Source organism: Danio rerio, chromosome 11, assembly GCF_052040795.2.
Source record: "Danio rerio strain M-AB ecotype USA chromosome 11, GRCz13ab, whole genome shotgun sequence".
Lineage (NCBI taxonomy): Eukaryota > Metazoa > Chordata > Actinopteri > Cypriniformes > Danionidae > Danio > Danio rerio.
This window is the reverse complement of record NC_141031.1, coordinates 43,667,501-43,683,351: the sequence shown is the minus strand read 5'-3', so window position 1 is coordinate 43,683,351 and position 15,851 is coordinate 43,667,501. Positions and strand designations below refer to the sequence as shown.

Here is a 15,851-nt window from a genome sequence, read left to right as displayed (position 1 = left end):
TGCATTGGATCAGTGGTTCAGGCTGATGTTGGTTTAATGGTGTGGAGGATATTTTCTTGGCACATTTTGGGCTCATTAGTACAAATTAAGCATCGTGTCCACACCACAGCTTACTTGAGTATTGTTGCTGACCATGTCCATCCCTTTATGACCACAGTATACCCATCTTCTGATGGCTACTTCCATGAGCGTGAATCATCTAAGACTGGATTCTATAACATGACAATGAGTTCACTGTACTTAAATGGCCTCCACAGTCACCAGAATTCAATCCAATAGAGTACCTTTGTGATGTGGTGCAACGTGAGATTCGCATCATGGATGTGCAGCCGACAAATCAGCAGCAACTGCATGATGCTATCATGTCAATATGGACCAAAATTTATGCCAGGAAGTATTAAGGCAGATCTGAAGGCAAAACGGGTCTAACCCAGGAAGGTGTACCTAATAAACTGGCCGGTGAGTGTACATGTCTAATAATATAATTTGTAATCTATAATAAAGAAGCAATAGGCTCTACAAGTAAACTATTTTTTATGATAAATAAAAATGGTGGGTGTTCATTTTTTAAATAAATGTATTCTATAACAATAGCTATAGAAAATAAATGTAAATGTTTTAGACAGACAGACAGACAGACAGACAGGCAGATAGATAGATAGATAGATAGATAGATAGATAGATAGATAGATAGATAGATAGATAGATAGATAGATAGATAGATAGATAGATAGATAGATAGATAGATAGATAGATAGATAGATAGATAGATAGATAGATAGATGTGTGTCCCTTTAAACAAGCCAAGTGACCACACAGATGCATTATGGGAAATGGCCAGAGCCAATCACAGTGGACTGCGCATTGTTTGAGTTCAACCGTTGTATGTGTTGACGGAAGTTTATGATCTGCTAATACCTCTTATTTCACCACATTTACCGCAACATCGTTTAATAATGTTACGTTTATCCCCCAGATACGTACATGTACCGTATGCCATTTAGTTTGACCCGCCAATAATGAATCGCGAACTTAGCTTTTAACTGGTTGCTATGGCGACGCAATGGCGGCGCTCGAGGAGCTCGACGCTTTGCGAAAGAAGAACAGAGATTTGTTGGAAAAACTCAAGAAACAAAGCGAGAAACTGCATCAAATGATCATCTCCGACTCTCAGGAGGTGGACAGAAATCTGAGCTCTGTCTGCGAAGGATTTACCTTAAATCGAGCGCCCTTAAAAGAGAAAAACGGAGAGCAGCCGCCGCGAGCTTCAGCTTCTACAGCGAGGAAAACAATCCAAATATGCGGTCAGAAAAATCTAATTGTTATTCAGTTGAGCTATTGTGTCGGTGAAGATGTATTCGATACATATCAGGGTCTTGTTTACTACTTATGACCGCAGTTTAAATCATGTAACGTTAAAGGAATCTGCAATAGTTTAACTTTTTGCTGTTTGCGTAAGTTACTCTTTTTAGATATGTAAGTTAACGTTAACGTAACTTAGATTCATGTAAATTAATTAGTTATTGTTATTTGTAATATTGTTATCTTATACAATATTAACTATTGTTGCTACTGTATTGTAATTTTACAATTTGCCTATTTACAGCTATGAATATATTAAGGGACTTAAAATACTCTGTTTCTACAGATTTACTACTTTTTTGTTTTATTCTGATAACATTTCTTCCAAATTTCAAATAAAAGAATTGTCATTTAGTGTTTATTTATCATTTTTCATTCATTTTCAAAATGAAGTCCACTAAATGTTGATTTATTTACTCTTCTGAACATAAAAAACACGACTTCGCCACAGCGGAACGAACCGCCAACTTGTCCAACATATGTTTTACACAGAGAATGCCCTTCCAGCTGCAACCCAGTACTGGAAAAAACCCACACACACTTATTCACACTCATACACTATATGGCCAACTTGGTTTATTCAGTTCACCTAAAGAGCATGTGTTTGGACTGTGGAGGACTGTAGAGCACCCGGACGAAACTCGCACCAACTTGGGGAGAACATGCAAACTCCATGCAGAAATGCCACCTGGCCTAGCTTGAACCAGCGACCTTCTTGCTGTGGGGGGACAGTGCTAACCACTGAGTCACCATGTTGTCTGAATGTCGTCTTACACCAAGAAGGTCGCTGGTTTAAGTCCCGGCTGGGCTAGTTGGCATTTCTGTGTGGAGTTTGCATGTTTTCCCCATGTTGGTGTGGGTTCTCTCCGGGTGCTCCAGTTCCCCCCCACAGTCCAAAGGCATGTGTTATAGGTGAATTTTATAAACTAAATTAGCCGTAGTGTATTATTTGAGAGTGTATGAGTGTTTCCCAGCTGGAAGGGCATCTGCTGTGTAAAACATATGCTGGATAAGTTGGCGGTTCATTCCACTGTGGCAACCCCTGATAAATAAAGGGACTAAGCCGAAGGAAAATAATTGAATTAATGTCTGGGGACGTTTCTATATTTTACATTTTCTGCTCTACATGACAACAGTTGCATTTAAAATTGGGAAGAAATATCATCAGTTGAAATTTTTGAGGTTCTTTAATTAAAATGTATCTAAGCACATATCTAAATCCAGTACATCCAGATCATTTTTAATAGAGTCTCTTATTTTTTGCACAGCTGTATACACTTATAACTTAAATAGTTGTTCCCAATTTAATGACTCCATCAAATACAAATGTTAAATTACATGCATAGAAGTCATATTAAATCAATGTAAAGTGCATGATTTTAATGTTTCAAATAACTTGTGAGAATATATGGAAATAAGTTAAGTTTTTACTTGAACAATCGTGAACAAAGACAAGATTTTTACTTGTAACAATCATAAATAGACCATTTTGAAGGATGCAAACAAAAACAATGGTCCCAACATATTTCCTGTTTTACATTTTTAATTTATCTAAATTGCAAGAATCCAAACAACCCCACATGTTAACAATAAATAATGTTATTACAGCTGTTTTAACATGATCTTATGATTGAATTGCCTCTGGTTACAGTTATAAAGTACTTTGATAACAAGCAGGAAATGTTCAAGAGTAAATGACATGACCACATTGAAATGATCTACATTTATGTATAAATAAAACAACATTAAATACGTACCATGTTCTTCTATGGGCAGTATTAAATGATTAAAGGAACAAACCTTTTTAAGCATTGTAGGGATAGTTTAAAGATTGACCCAAAGAATGACCAGTCTGGTAGATGAAGAAGAGCCGGAGTCAGATTTTTAAATAAATAAATCAAGTTTACTGAAGAAGATAGTTTGCAGTTACATCAACAGAAGCCAGCTTCAACACTCGCAATGAGTTCCTAGGCCGCTCTGCTTACAATCACCAATCAATAACAGTTATACTCTCACATAATGTCATTAACTGCGTCATACATACAGGTGTTCTAACCTGATTGGTTAAAACACAGATAGACTTGGAAAATTTCCACGTGGGGTTTGTGCGTATATTCTGAACAATATCTTAAGCATAAATGTCAGACATTCCTTAGACTGATTAGAGCTGACTCCAGACCTGTGAAATGGATCAACAATCAAATAGAACACACACACTTAAAGTATAATCTGTTTCTTATCCAAGGCTGAGTGTACTCTCAGTCGTTCTTATCAAAACTGGTTAAAAACAGTTATAATCTACATTCAGGCAGTTATATTCTTACTATACAAAGTCTATCTTGAGTAAAAGTAGAATCACTTTAAAAGATTTAACCGAAAAAATAGCAAAATCACTTTAGACATTTTAGATAGTAATAACTACCAGAAATAACAATAGAAACAGTTGATTCCAGTCCTCAGCCATCAGTTCCACTCAAGGTCTCCGTGACCTCTGACCTAGTTTGGTGGCTTCTGAAAATAGTTATAAAGAGACAGGCAAATGCACTGAACAATCTTATATTAAGCAATGTGTTAACTTATTCATTAATTAAAATCAATTCAAAGTTAAATACTCATTCAAATGATCAAATAATTATATTTAATAAAAATTATGAGAAACAAGATGATGAGAAAAGGATAAACGTTGGTTCATGATGAGACGGATTGGAAAGCAGAAATTCGAATCCTTCAGAATAAAGATTTCAAATGACTATTTTAATGTACTTTGGGCTAGCACTTAATTAATCAAATGATTCTTATGTTAAATGTGTCCGACAAGATCATTTTGGTATAGCCTTCTGTCTACTGTAAATCATGGTAAATATGCATATTACTGATGAATTTGCTTTTTGTCTTTAGATGAACAGCTTCCTGCAGATTTTGAAAACCGCACACTGGACCTACATAAACTCACACACAGTCAAAGTTCAGAAGCGACCGCCTATGGTACACTCCTGCAGGACACGGGGAACAGTCGCTGGACAGGACAATGCCGAACTGTGAGACTAATGCTGCCCAAATCTGCAGATCTCACAGCAGACAGTGACATATTGGTAAACAAAGTTTGGTTAACTTTTTGGTAAACAAAGCAAGTCTCTCATATAATATCTCTACTAAAAGACAGAAAATATTACTTTACCAACTGCATTGTACATAAATCAGATGAACATTTTCTTATTAGTCAATAATATTACTGCAATTAATTTAAAACTGAATAAATATAGATTTACACACATTTATTCAAGTAAACAAACAGTATTAATGATGGGCTTAAAATCTGCGGAATTCTGCGCACGCAGATTCCGTGTGGGCCTAATCGTCACCAATATAATGTGATTGTGAACATTCTAACACAGTCTGACTCTCAGTAGGAAGATCAGAGACTGGCATAACCCCCACACTGGAAACTACTGGAAACGATTTCTAATCAGTGCCATCATGTTCTCAATAAATGCCCAGTACAATGTAGTTCACATTCATATTCATGTAATGTTATATCAAGATATAGGACCAGCAGATCTTTAACAGTTTCTTCAATTTATAATCCCGCACTTCATTTAACACCATTTAGCAGATGATTTTGCCAAAGCGACTTATAGAGGAAGAATATATTAGACTGAACACCCAAGAGGCAATACACACAATAAATGCTACTTCCAGTATACATATATATTGATACTGATAAAAAAAATGGCTTGGGATAGGGAGGGAGGATTGAATTATTTTTGTATTTATTTAAAGAGATTTTCAATGATGGCAGTGATTCTATACTGTTCATATCTCTTCCGTGAGATTAAATAAACCTGATGTTGCGTGTTAGGTTTGGTCTGCTCATTTGCAATGCCTATAGTTGTTTTTGCTAGATAGAATCACTAAACCTGTTTGCAGTGGCTTGAGAAAGAAAGGTTATTTAATCTAATAGAGGAGATCTGATGGCTTACAATGATTTCCAATGAACACGAAAATATGAAAAAAGCACCTAGCGTAGAAAGAAATCCCCACCTGTTACCGTTTAGCCAGAGACTTTTCATTTCAAGAGTATCAGATGTGTATTATTGTGTTGTTGTTTTTTCTTCTTCTTTTTTTCGGGACTGAAGAGAGAAGCTGACAGCGCCTCGACTGCTGGACTACAGATGGAGACTACATCAGATAGACGCATGCAGCCTTTACTGGGCTATGACTGGATAGCAGGTCAGTTATTTAAATGCTGTATTAATGATTAACTCTAGATTTTACATGATGTTTTCCATGCACAGATGTTACAGTGTGTTTTTGTTTCAGGCCTTCTGGATGCTGAGAGCTCTCTGGCTGATCGTTCTGAGCAGTTTTTCAGTGATCTCCGCAGCTTCCGTCAGGTTAACAGAAACGAGTGCATCAACAGCTTATTATCAGGGTGCGTTTCCTAATATAGGTCTTCAGATTGTGTCATTTGTAACAAAATGAAACCTGATGGTGGTCTCTTGTGTAAACCAATGATGGTTACTCTTCTATTTGATGTCTAAACCCCTTTAATCATTGTAGAATCACAGTGATACTTTGATTGTTGGTGCTTCAGGTGATAATTTTGTTTTATAGGTCTGCTGCGATAGTTTTACACCCATCCAAAGTTTTTTTTATATATAAAAATATTAAGTCTCCTTAATTATTAGCCCCCTGTATTTTTTCCCAATTTAAGTTTAGCAGAAAGAAGATTTTTTCAACACATTTCTAAACATAATAGATTTAATAACTCATTTCTATTAACAGATTTATTTTATCTTTGTAAATGATGACAGCACATAATATTTGACTAGATTATTTCAGGATACTAGTATTCAGCTTAAAGTGACAATTAAAGGCTTGTTAGGGTAATTAGGCAAGTCGTTGTATAACGATGGTTTGTTCTGTTGACAATCAATAATGTATTGCTTAAGGGGGCAAATAATATTGACCTTTAATTGATTAAAAAAATAAATAAAAACTGCTTTTTTCCTTGCTGAAATTAAACAAATAGGACTTTCTCCAGAAGAAAAAAAATCAGAAATACTGTGAAAAATTCCTTGCTCTGTTAAGCATCATTTGTTAAATTTTTTTTGAAAATAAAAGTCGAGGAGGGCGATGGATTTTGTATGTAAATGCACACGTGTATTTTTGAATTTTACACATTTTTGAAATGGCATTTTCCAGGCCTGGAAAAGTTTTGGAAAAACAGAAAAACCCACAAAGTTTTGTAAAAGCCATGGAAATTAGTTGAATAAATTATCAGTATACTTGAATATGGGTTAGTCATCCTTACATCTTTTCTGTCTTTGGCCAAAAACAAGCTCTCACATAAATAGTGTGGTGTAAGCATTATCTAAATCAATTTTACATAGAAATACAAATAAATTTAAACTAAATAGATTGTTGCGTGTTTTACGACCCCAAATGTTGAGGGCTTACAACCCACCAATTCGCACAGGCGTAACAATATGCTGAAATAAATTTGAATATGCATTGTTTTCCTTACCAAGTATACATAGACTTTACATGAAACATTAGGTCATGAAAATTTACTTGAACGTCCTGAAATTTGAAAGTAATAAAATGAAAATGAAATTTTAGTAATAAAAAGGTGTATGAACCCTGGATATAATATATATACAGTTGAAGTCAGATTTATTAGACCTCCTTAATTATGAGCCCCCTTGTTTATTTTCCCCCCACTGTTTAACCTAAAGAAGATTTCTTCAACACATTTCTAAACAAGTTTTAATAACTCATCTCTAATAACTGATTCATTTTATCTTTGTCATGATGACAGTAAATAATATTTGACTAGTTATTTTTCAAGACACTTCTATACAGCTTAAAGTGACATTTAAAGGCTTAACTAGGTTAATTAGGTTAACTAGGCAGGTTAGGGTAATTGGGCAATTTATTGTATAATGATGGTTTGTTCTGTAGACTATTGAAAAAAATAGCTTAAGGGGGCTAATAATATTGACCTTAAAATGGTGTTTAAAAAATTCAAAACAGCTTTCATTCTAGCCAAAATAAAACAAATAAGACTTTCTCCAGAAGAAAAAAAATATTATCAGACATACTGTGAAAATCTCATTTTCCAATCATTTGGGAAATTTCAGAAGAAAAAAAAAATCAAAGGGGGGCTAATAATTCTGATAATAAATTAAAAATATATGCAAAAACATTAAGTTGTTTATAATTTAGTTTTTATGTATGTGTGTGTGTTATTTATAAATAATAAATGTGTTTAAAACACCATACACCACCAGTCAAAAGTTTGGGGTCAGTTTATTTAATTTTTTTTATTATTATTAATTGTAATTATTCATTTAAATTAAAATTATTCTGTTAATCAAGGCAGCATTTATTAAATGTAAAAACATGTTACAATGTTAAATACTTTTTAATTAAATATTTGTTTTTCACTTATTGTATGTAGTTTCAAATGAAATTTTTACTTCAGTCATTATTGATCTTATTACTATTACCATTAATAATTAAACTGTGAATAATAATAACAATACTAATTAATATTATAGAGATTTCTGAAGGATCATGTGACTCTGAATAATTAATAAAGCATTAATAAAGCTGAAAATTCATCTTTAAAATCACTGGAATAAACTATTAAATTAAACAATGAATTACTTTGAACAGTTATTTTGTAGTGCAATAACATTTCACAATTTTACAGTGTGTACTGTATTTTTGATTAAATAAATGTAGCCTTGGTGAGCTTATTTTAAAACATTTAAAAATCCTACTGACCTCAAACTTTTGACCGGTAGTGTATATCTTGTCAAAACAATTTTTTTTGGAATATAATTAATCTTTGCACAGCACTTTTTTATTATGTAAATTGCAGCATCCACTCATTTCTCTCGATTATTTAAATGGTTGGTTTAAAGTTACCTCAAACTCCTCCCCCTACTAAAAGCCCGCTCTACTCTAATTGGTCACATGTCCGATTCTGTTGTGATTGGTCCAGCTCTAACAATATGTGTCAAAAATGAAACTAATATTTTTAAATTCAGCTCTAGATCTTCTACAGCACACACAGTGACTCTCATTTGAGCTTGAGTCCTTGTCCATTTTAAGTGGATTTGCTTATAAAACAGCGTCTTCTCGACACATTGACAACACAAACCACATTTTTTATCTCTCAGACACAGTGTTTAATGGTCAAAGTAGACATTTGCGGGCAGTTTATGAACGTAAGTACTTTTTGCTGAAAGTAAGACTGAAACTGGTCTTTATTTTAGGAGACGAGACCTTTCATTTTTGTACATTTGTAACTTTTAAGCTTTGCAGAACATACATTCGTACTACATGAATCATACTATCTGAACAAGCACAGTAGCTGCTGAGATATCACAAGTGTCAACAAAATGATGAAAATGTCTTGACCTTTTTTTCTTTCACAGACTTCCATCTGTTGCTGACCTTGCGTCTTCAACTCTTGATAGTGAAGAGGTGCGTCCGCCTGCAGATTCGCATCAGTGTAAGAGATCTGCTGATTTGTGTTTGTGCTGAACCGCTTTAGCGCTGGTTTTTAATGTCACTAAGCTACCAGAAATTGAAGTGTTGATTTGAAATTTGGGTTTTGCTTGTCAGGCACTTTCTGCTACAGAGTAAACAGTCGATTGTTTGCGGTTCCGCTGGATGCACAGGCCGCCTGTCCAGTGTGCAAGAAGCCCAAATCTGAACACCCTCATACTGAAACAGAGCCTGCTTTAATCAGGTGAAGTGTTATAAACCATCTGGAGGGAATTTTAGATTTCTGTTTTACAAGGATGCCTTAAACTGACAGGATGATGGTATAAATTCAGCTTTGAATGACATGGATATATTATATGATTATATATGATAGTAAATTGTATTAACAAAATTGAGAAAATTAATTTTGATGTTTAACTGCCCTTTTTGAGTCAAATAAATTCCTTAATGAACATTCTTTCTAATCTCGTAAAACTATAGCAAGCGTATGATAGTAACAAAAAAAAACTGATGTGTTAATTTTAGACATACATAGTTGAAGTCAGAATTATTCGCCCCCCTTTAAATTTCTTTTTTCTTTTTTAATTATTTCCCAAATTATGTTTAACAGAGCAAGGAAATTTTTACAGTATGTCTGATAATATTTTTTCTTCTGGAGAAAGTCGTATTTGTTTTATTTTGGCTAGAATAAAAGATTTTTTTAATTTTTTAAACATCATTTTAAGGTCAATATTATTTATTTATTATTTACTGTCATCATGGCAAAGATAAAATAAATCAGTAATTAGAAATGAGTTATTAAAACTATTATGTTTCGAAATGTGTTGAAAAAAATCTTCTTTATTAAACAGAAATTGGGGGGGAAAAATAAACAGGGGGCTAATAATTCTGACTTCAGCTGTATATAAAAGATTAAAATGAAGCTGTTTAAGTTGTTTGTATCAATTGAAATGTAACTTCTTTTAAAACACTATTAGGTATAGACAAAGAAATCATCTACCCCTGGAAAAATAATAATGACTTTGATACATTAAAATAATAATGAACATGGAAAAAAATGGTAGATGTAGTATTAAGCATGTAGTATTACGTATGTATAACTTAATGCTTGTGTATGAAATGGTTCATAAATAGATATAGTTTTTAAAAAGCTCCCCAGGTATCTCCACTCTGTAACAGGTGTAAAACAGCAGAACCCACTCAATATGATTGCGTCCTAAATTACAAGAATTTGGAAAAATATATATTTGAATGTTATTCTAAAGCCCTTCAAAAAATATTGAACCATGTCCACCTATAGCTGCTCTTGGTATATTTAGTAACTTGGAAATGTTTAATAAATATGAAAGATTTAGCTCAAGAAATAGCCTAAATTTGGTATGGTAATTGCCAAAAGGGTAGTTTTGAGAATGTGGAAAAATGAATCTTTACTTAAATTTTGCTATGTGGGGTAGAGATATCGTAAACATGCTTGCTTTGGAGAGGTTGAGATATATCAGTAATGATAAATTGAAGATATTTGATGGAACATGAGGACAGATATTAGAAAACCTTAATGCATTGGAAGAAATGCAAGCATAACCAATGACCCCTGTCAGTAACATACAGTTGTAATTAAAAGATTTAGTGTAATTGATATTCACTATTCAGAATCTATAATATTTTTAATAATGTGCCAAAACTATTATTTGACAATAAAACTATAATCAGGATATTGTTTATATGTATTTTTTTTTGGTAATATAAGAACACTGTTACTTCATAATTACTTTTATTTATGCAATACCTGACAGGCTAAATTATATTTTGCTTTCATGTGCATTTGTCCCTCTGTGTTCTGTTGTTCTGTCATAGGTTAGTGTTTTTATAGATTGTATTTTATATGTATTATTATTGTATATATTTTTTCTTTCTTCTTTATTTTGTTGTAGTTTTATAAAATGCAAAAAGCACATAAATAAACGTTCAAAAAAAGCTATTTCCAAGACTTTATATTTTAGCAATGTTTATTTTTCATTGATTCATTTTCTGACTCTCTCTCTGTTTTATTTAGAGTCAGTATACCTCGCTCGACCCTGCTGCCAGCGCACAAATACAAAGCCCATCGCCGCAGCAGTTTTGATCCATCTGACAGCCTGGGTTTACCTTCTGTGAGTTTCATATTGGGAAACTGGAATTAACAATTATCAAAATCACCTAAATTGACCAGAACTATTATACAGATTATATTTAGCTTTTGAGATTATCAACATTGACTAATAAGACAAGTGGCTGCTTTGTCAAAGGATAGTTCAGTTCTCAATATTTGATTTTTATTTTTTTTTGCATCATACAAGGTTCCCACGCTTCTTGTGAGTACTTAAAAGCATTTGAATTTCAGATATATGGATTCAGGCCCTGGAAAGTACTTAAAAGCAAACATAGGGTGCCACAATATGGGTTTAAAAGAAAGAAAAAGTACACAATTTAACTGTAATTAAAAAGCAACATATCAGTTTTATCTATTTTCTTTTTGACAATATACGAAACAATTATGAGTGTATTGTCTTGACTTTTTTTATAATGTCCTTGAATCATTCATGTAATTTCCGTATGTATTTATTTATTGGATTTTTTGTATTTTATAATTTTTTTCATTTCTACAATTTCTGGATTTCGATGTTTGGTTGTTTTGTTTACCCAATGTGGAAAACCCTATAAACCATATATCTGTGTGTACATTTGGTTACTGCAATCAAAAACTGAATGGGGAAAAAAATACAGTTGAAGTCAGAATTATTAGCCCCCTTTGAATTTTTTTTCTTCTTTTTTAAATATTTTCCAAATAATGTTTAACAAAGCAAGGAAATTTTCACAGTATGTCTGATAATATTTTTTCTTCTGGAGAAAGTCTTATTTGTTATATTTCAGCTAGAAGAAAAGCAGTTATTAATTTTGTAAACACCATTTTAGGGACAAAATTATTAGCCCCTTTAAGCTATATTTATACTTGATAATCTACAAAACAAACAATTGTTATACAATAACTTGCCTAATTACTCTAACCTGCATAGTTCACCTAATTAACCTAGTTAAGCCTTTAAATGTCACTTTAAGCTGTATAAAAGTGTCTTGAAATATATCTAGTAAAATAATATTTACTGTCATCATGGCAAAAATAAATCAGTTATTAGAGATGAGTTATTAAAACTATTATGTGCAGAAATGTGTTGAAAAAAATCTCTCTATTAAACAGAAATTGGGTAAAAAATAAAAAAGCAGTCTAATAAATCAGGGGGGCTAATAATTCTGACTTCAACTGTAGGTCCTTGAAAGGGGTTAAATTACATCTGAAATTAAACAAAATGAAAATTCTTAAAATAAAAATAATAATGGACATTTCAATATTTAAAAAAAACGCATTTAAATATTACCAGTATTGAATTCAACAAATGTCATTAAAGTTTTTTTAACATGACTTTTAAAAATAGTCAAATATTTTGAAAATTACTTATTATGTATAAGTGAATTGTTAAGTACAGTAAGGGCTTTCATGGTGCTACAAATACTAAGGGATGAATTACAAAGGTGCTCGATTTAAAATCAATAGTGATTTAAAAAGCCCTTAAATCTGCTGTTTATGAAAGCATGTGAACCGTGATCATAATTGCTGTTGTATGCTTTTTATTAAGATTCTCTATTATAGAGAGAGAGAGAGAGAGAGAGAGGGAGAGATAAGAGTCTGCTATGTATGCTTGTATAAATAACACGAAGATTCTTTATTTTTTGGTTTGGGATGGGGGTTTATGATGAGTAATGTGTTTAAGTAAAATGTTCTCATCTCTACTCATGAGATTTAAACATAAACTTGATGCATGCATGAATGAACCAGAAACATTTAACAGTGAAACTGAAAACATAATGTTTCATTTGCTAATCATTTAATTCTCAGAATTCGAAACAACAACAACAACATGCAAATATGATTTGTTTTTAGCACTGTTTGTCCGGCTGGTCCAATCCTATGCTGACCTCGGGCTCTCAGATGATCAGTCTGGACCTGCGGAGCTCCATGACAAAACCTGCAGCCACAGGAGATTCAACATCATCCTGTTTTCACAATAAACCGGTGAGACTATATAGCAGATTTACATAACAGTTATTTGTGTCAAATATTGGTCCCATTTTGATGTCTGCATCAAATCAAATTTACAAAATAGTTTTTATTAATTTAAAGTTCGAAGGATAGTGGCGAAGTATAATTTGAAACAAAGTATAAATGAAAGTTGTTCTTTTTTAGTTTAAAGAAAATAGGATTAAATAGGATATTAATACACAGGGGTCAGCATCAAATTAAATTTACATTCATCCATTCAGTCATTTTCTTTTTCGACTTAGTGCCTTTATTAATCAGGGGTCACCACAGCAGAATATATCACCAGCTTATTCAGCACATTTTTTACACTGCGGATGACCTTATAGTCTCAACCCGACACTAAGAAACACCCGTCCACACTCATTCACACACTCACATTATATACACTGCGGCCAATCTAGCTTATTCAATTCACCTATAGCGCATGTGTTTGGACTGTGGGAAAAACCAGAGCACCCGGAAGAAACCCACACCAACGGTAAGAACATGCAAATTTACGAAATTTTTATTCACATAGAGCATGTTAAGACAAGTGTTTTAATAATTCAAATAACTTTCATGAAAATAAATTGGCAAGATATAAGTGAAATAATGTTCTATCATTCAGAGAAACAGATACATTTGTGTGAAAAATAAATAATACTCTTATTCTAACCCATCCTTAATAAAATAAATAAACAAATCTGTGATCATACTGTATTATATTGCATTTTATATTAAAACATGCTGTCCAATGGTTGAATCCTGGGGGTTTAAAGGATAGTGGTAAAGTATAATTTTGCTGTAAATTATGGTAAAATGAATGAAAGTTGTTCTTTTTTAGTTTAAAAAAATATAGGATTAAATAGGATATTAATATGCAGAGGGCAGCGTCAAATTAAATTTACATTCATTCATTCATTCATTCATTCATTCATTTTCTTTTTCGACTTAGTTTCTTTATTAATCAGGGGTCACCACAGCAGAATGAACCGCCAACTTAATTGGCAAATTTTTTACACAGCAGATGCCCTTACAGTCTCAACCCAACACTGGAAAACACCCGTACACACTCATTCACACACTCACACACAGTTTAGCTTATTCAATTCACCTATAGCGCATGTCTTTGGACTGTGGGGGAAACCAGAGCACCCGGAGGAAACCCACGTGAACACGGAGAGACCAATTAAATTTACAAAAGTTAATTTTTATTTACATAAAGCATGTTAAGACCATAAATCTATAGTAAAGAATAAAGTATAGTATATATACTATTTACTATATTATACTTTATTCTTCAAACCCTGAAGATTCAACCCTTTGCCAGCATGTTTTTAATCATTTAAAATACAATGCAATCAAATATAGTATGATCACAGATTTGTTTATTTATTTTAATACGTATGGGTTAGAATAAGAATACTATTTATTTTTTACATATTAAGTGTCTACTGTAAATCATAGTAAAAAAGAAGGATTAAACAGGATATTTATGTGCAGAGATGTCAGAATGCAGGAGGAGTGTTAATTATGTATTACAACTCTTATTGTTTTAAAGGCTTGAAACCCCTCTTTGATTATTACATGACATTTTTAAATCACTGTATTGTACATTAATAACTCGTATTGACCGTGTGTTTTCTTACCTTTGTCATAATACACTGATTTAATGCCTAGTGTTTTTTTAAAAAGATGTTTCCTCATTCGAACACACGGATAATCTTAGGATTTATGGATCAACAAAGAAAAACGAAACTAGTTTCTCGGAAAAGCTTTTATTTAGAAATCTTTTCCTTTGAATGCTCAGCAATTGTTTCTTAAGCAACATTAGTCTTTAAACTGTCATAGTGTAATATTTGAAAATCTGTAGTGTTTGTTTTATCTGCCCGCACTTGTGTAGAAAAAACTGAATTACGGAAAGACCTGGAAGCTAGTCATTTGTGAATTACGACTCGTCATTCACGTGTTTGTGAACGCATTCATCTTTTTTCATTGAATAATTTCTGTCACCTCCAATTTTTAGGATTCTTACTTGCCCAGTGGAACAAAAGGCCAGCTTTCGGACCAGTATCAAAATGTGCCTCGCTTACCCCGGTATAACTTTCAGCATTCAGAACCAAAAAGATCTAAACCGCACAGCCTCACTAATGCTCTTTGCTGATGTTATTGCAGAAGTTATGTTTCATATGGAGCAACACATGATTATTTTGGTTTACTGAAATGAGTTCTTGTGTTATGAATGATTGTTGTTTTGTATCTATGACAATAAACAGGCATTAATCAGTGTGTGTATGAATCATACGCATGCTGACTTCTGAGACGGTGGGGATGGATTGTTTTGTTTTTACGTGAAATCTAATTCTATAATTATTTTCCTAGAAATAAATTAGGAGGAACATAAATTGTGATGATTAGTTTTTTTTAAATTTCTTTTAATATGCATTAAGCAATTAAACATCACGTGTAGCTTACAATCTCACTGCATACAAATGAGTTCAAATCAGTCATGTCCACATTTAAATGCATATTATTTTGTTGCATTATTCACTTCACATCCACTATATGCATGTGCTCATGTATCTATGCACATTATGAAGTGCTTTAGCATTTTCTTACTAAAATGTAAAAGGGGATCACTTGATGTACCTAAAGTTCCTACACTTCATGTTTAAAACAAAAACACTTTTGATCCTTGATGTTCTTGTCTTTTTTATTAAAAGATATCTCAAATAAACCATAAATCACCAAGACGTTGTACGTTTCTTTGTGCTTAAAATTAGTAAATCAATTTATAGGAAATAATAAATTATTATTTGTCTTTAACATTTTTAAATCTTAGAAAATTTAGCTT

The 15,851-nt window shown here is 32.6% G+C and overlaps 1 protein-coding gene across 2 annotated transcripts; it reads left to right on the top strand.

Moving 5' to 3' along the window:
* Positions 1-849: 849 nt before the first annotated feature.
* On the top strand, positions 850-15,748 carry miip (migration and invasion inhibitory protein). 2 transcript variants are annotated; one of them, NM_001440943.1, is given in 9 exon segments: positions 850-1,304; positions 4,261-4,454; positions 5,499-5,592; positions 5,683-5,794; positions 8,811-8,887; positions 9,001-9,127; positions 10,937-11,033; positions 12,860-12,991; positions 15,024-15,748. In NM_001440943.1, coding segments are annotated over 9 exon segments (1,212 nt in total). In that variant the 5' UTR covers positions 850-1,063; the 3' UTR covers positions 15,162-15,748.
* The last annotated feature ends 103 nt before the right edge of the window (positions 15,749-15,851 follow it).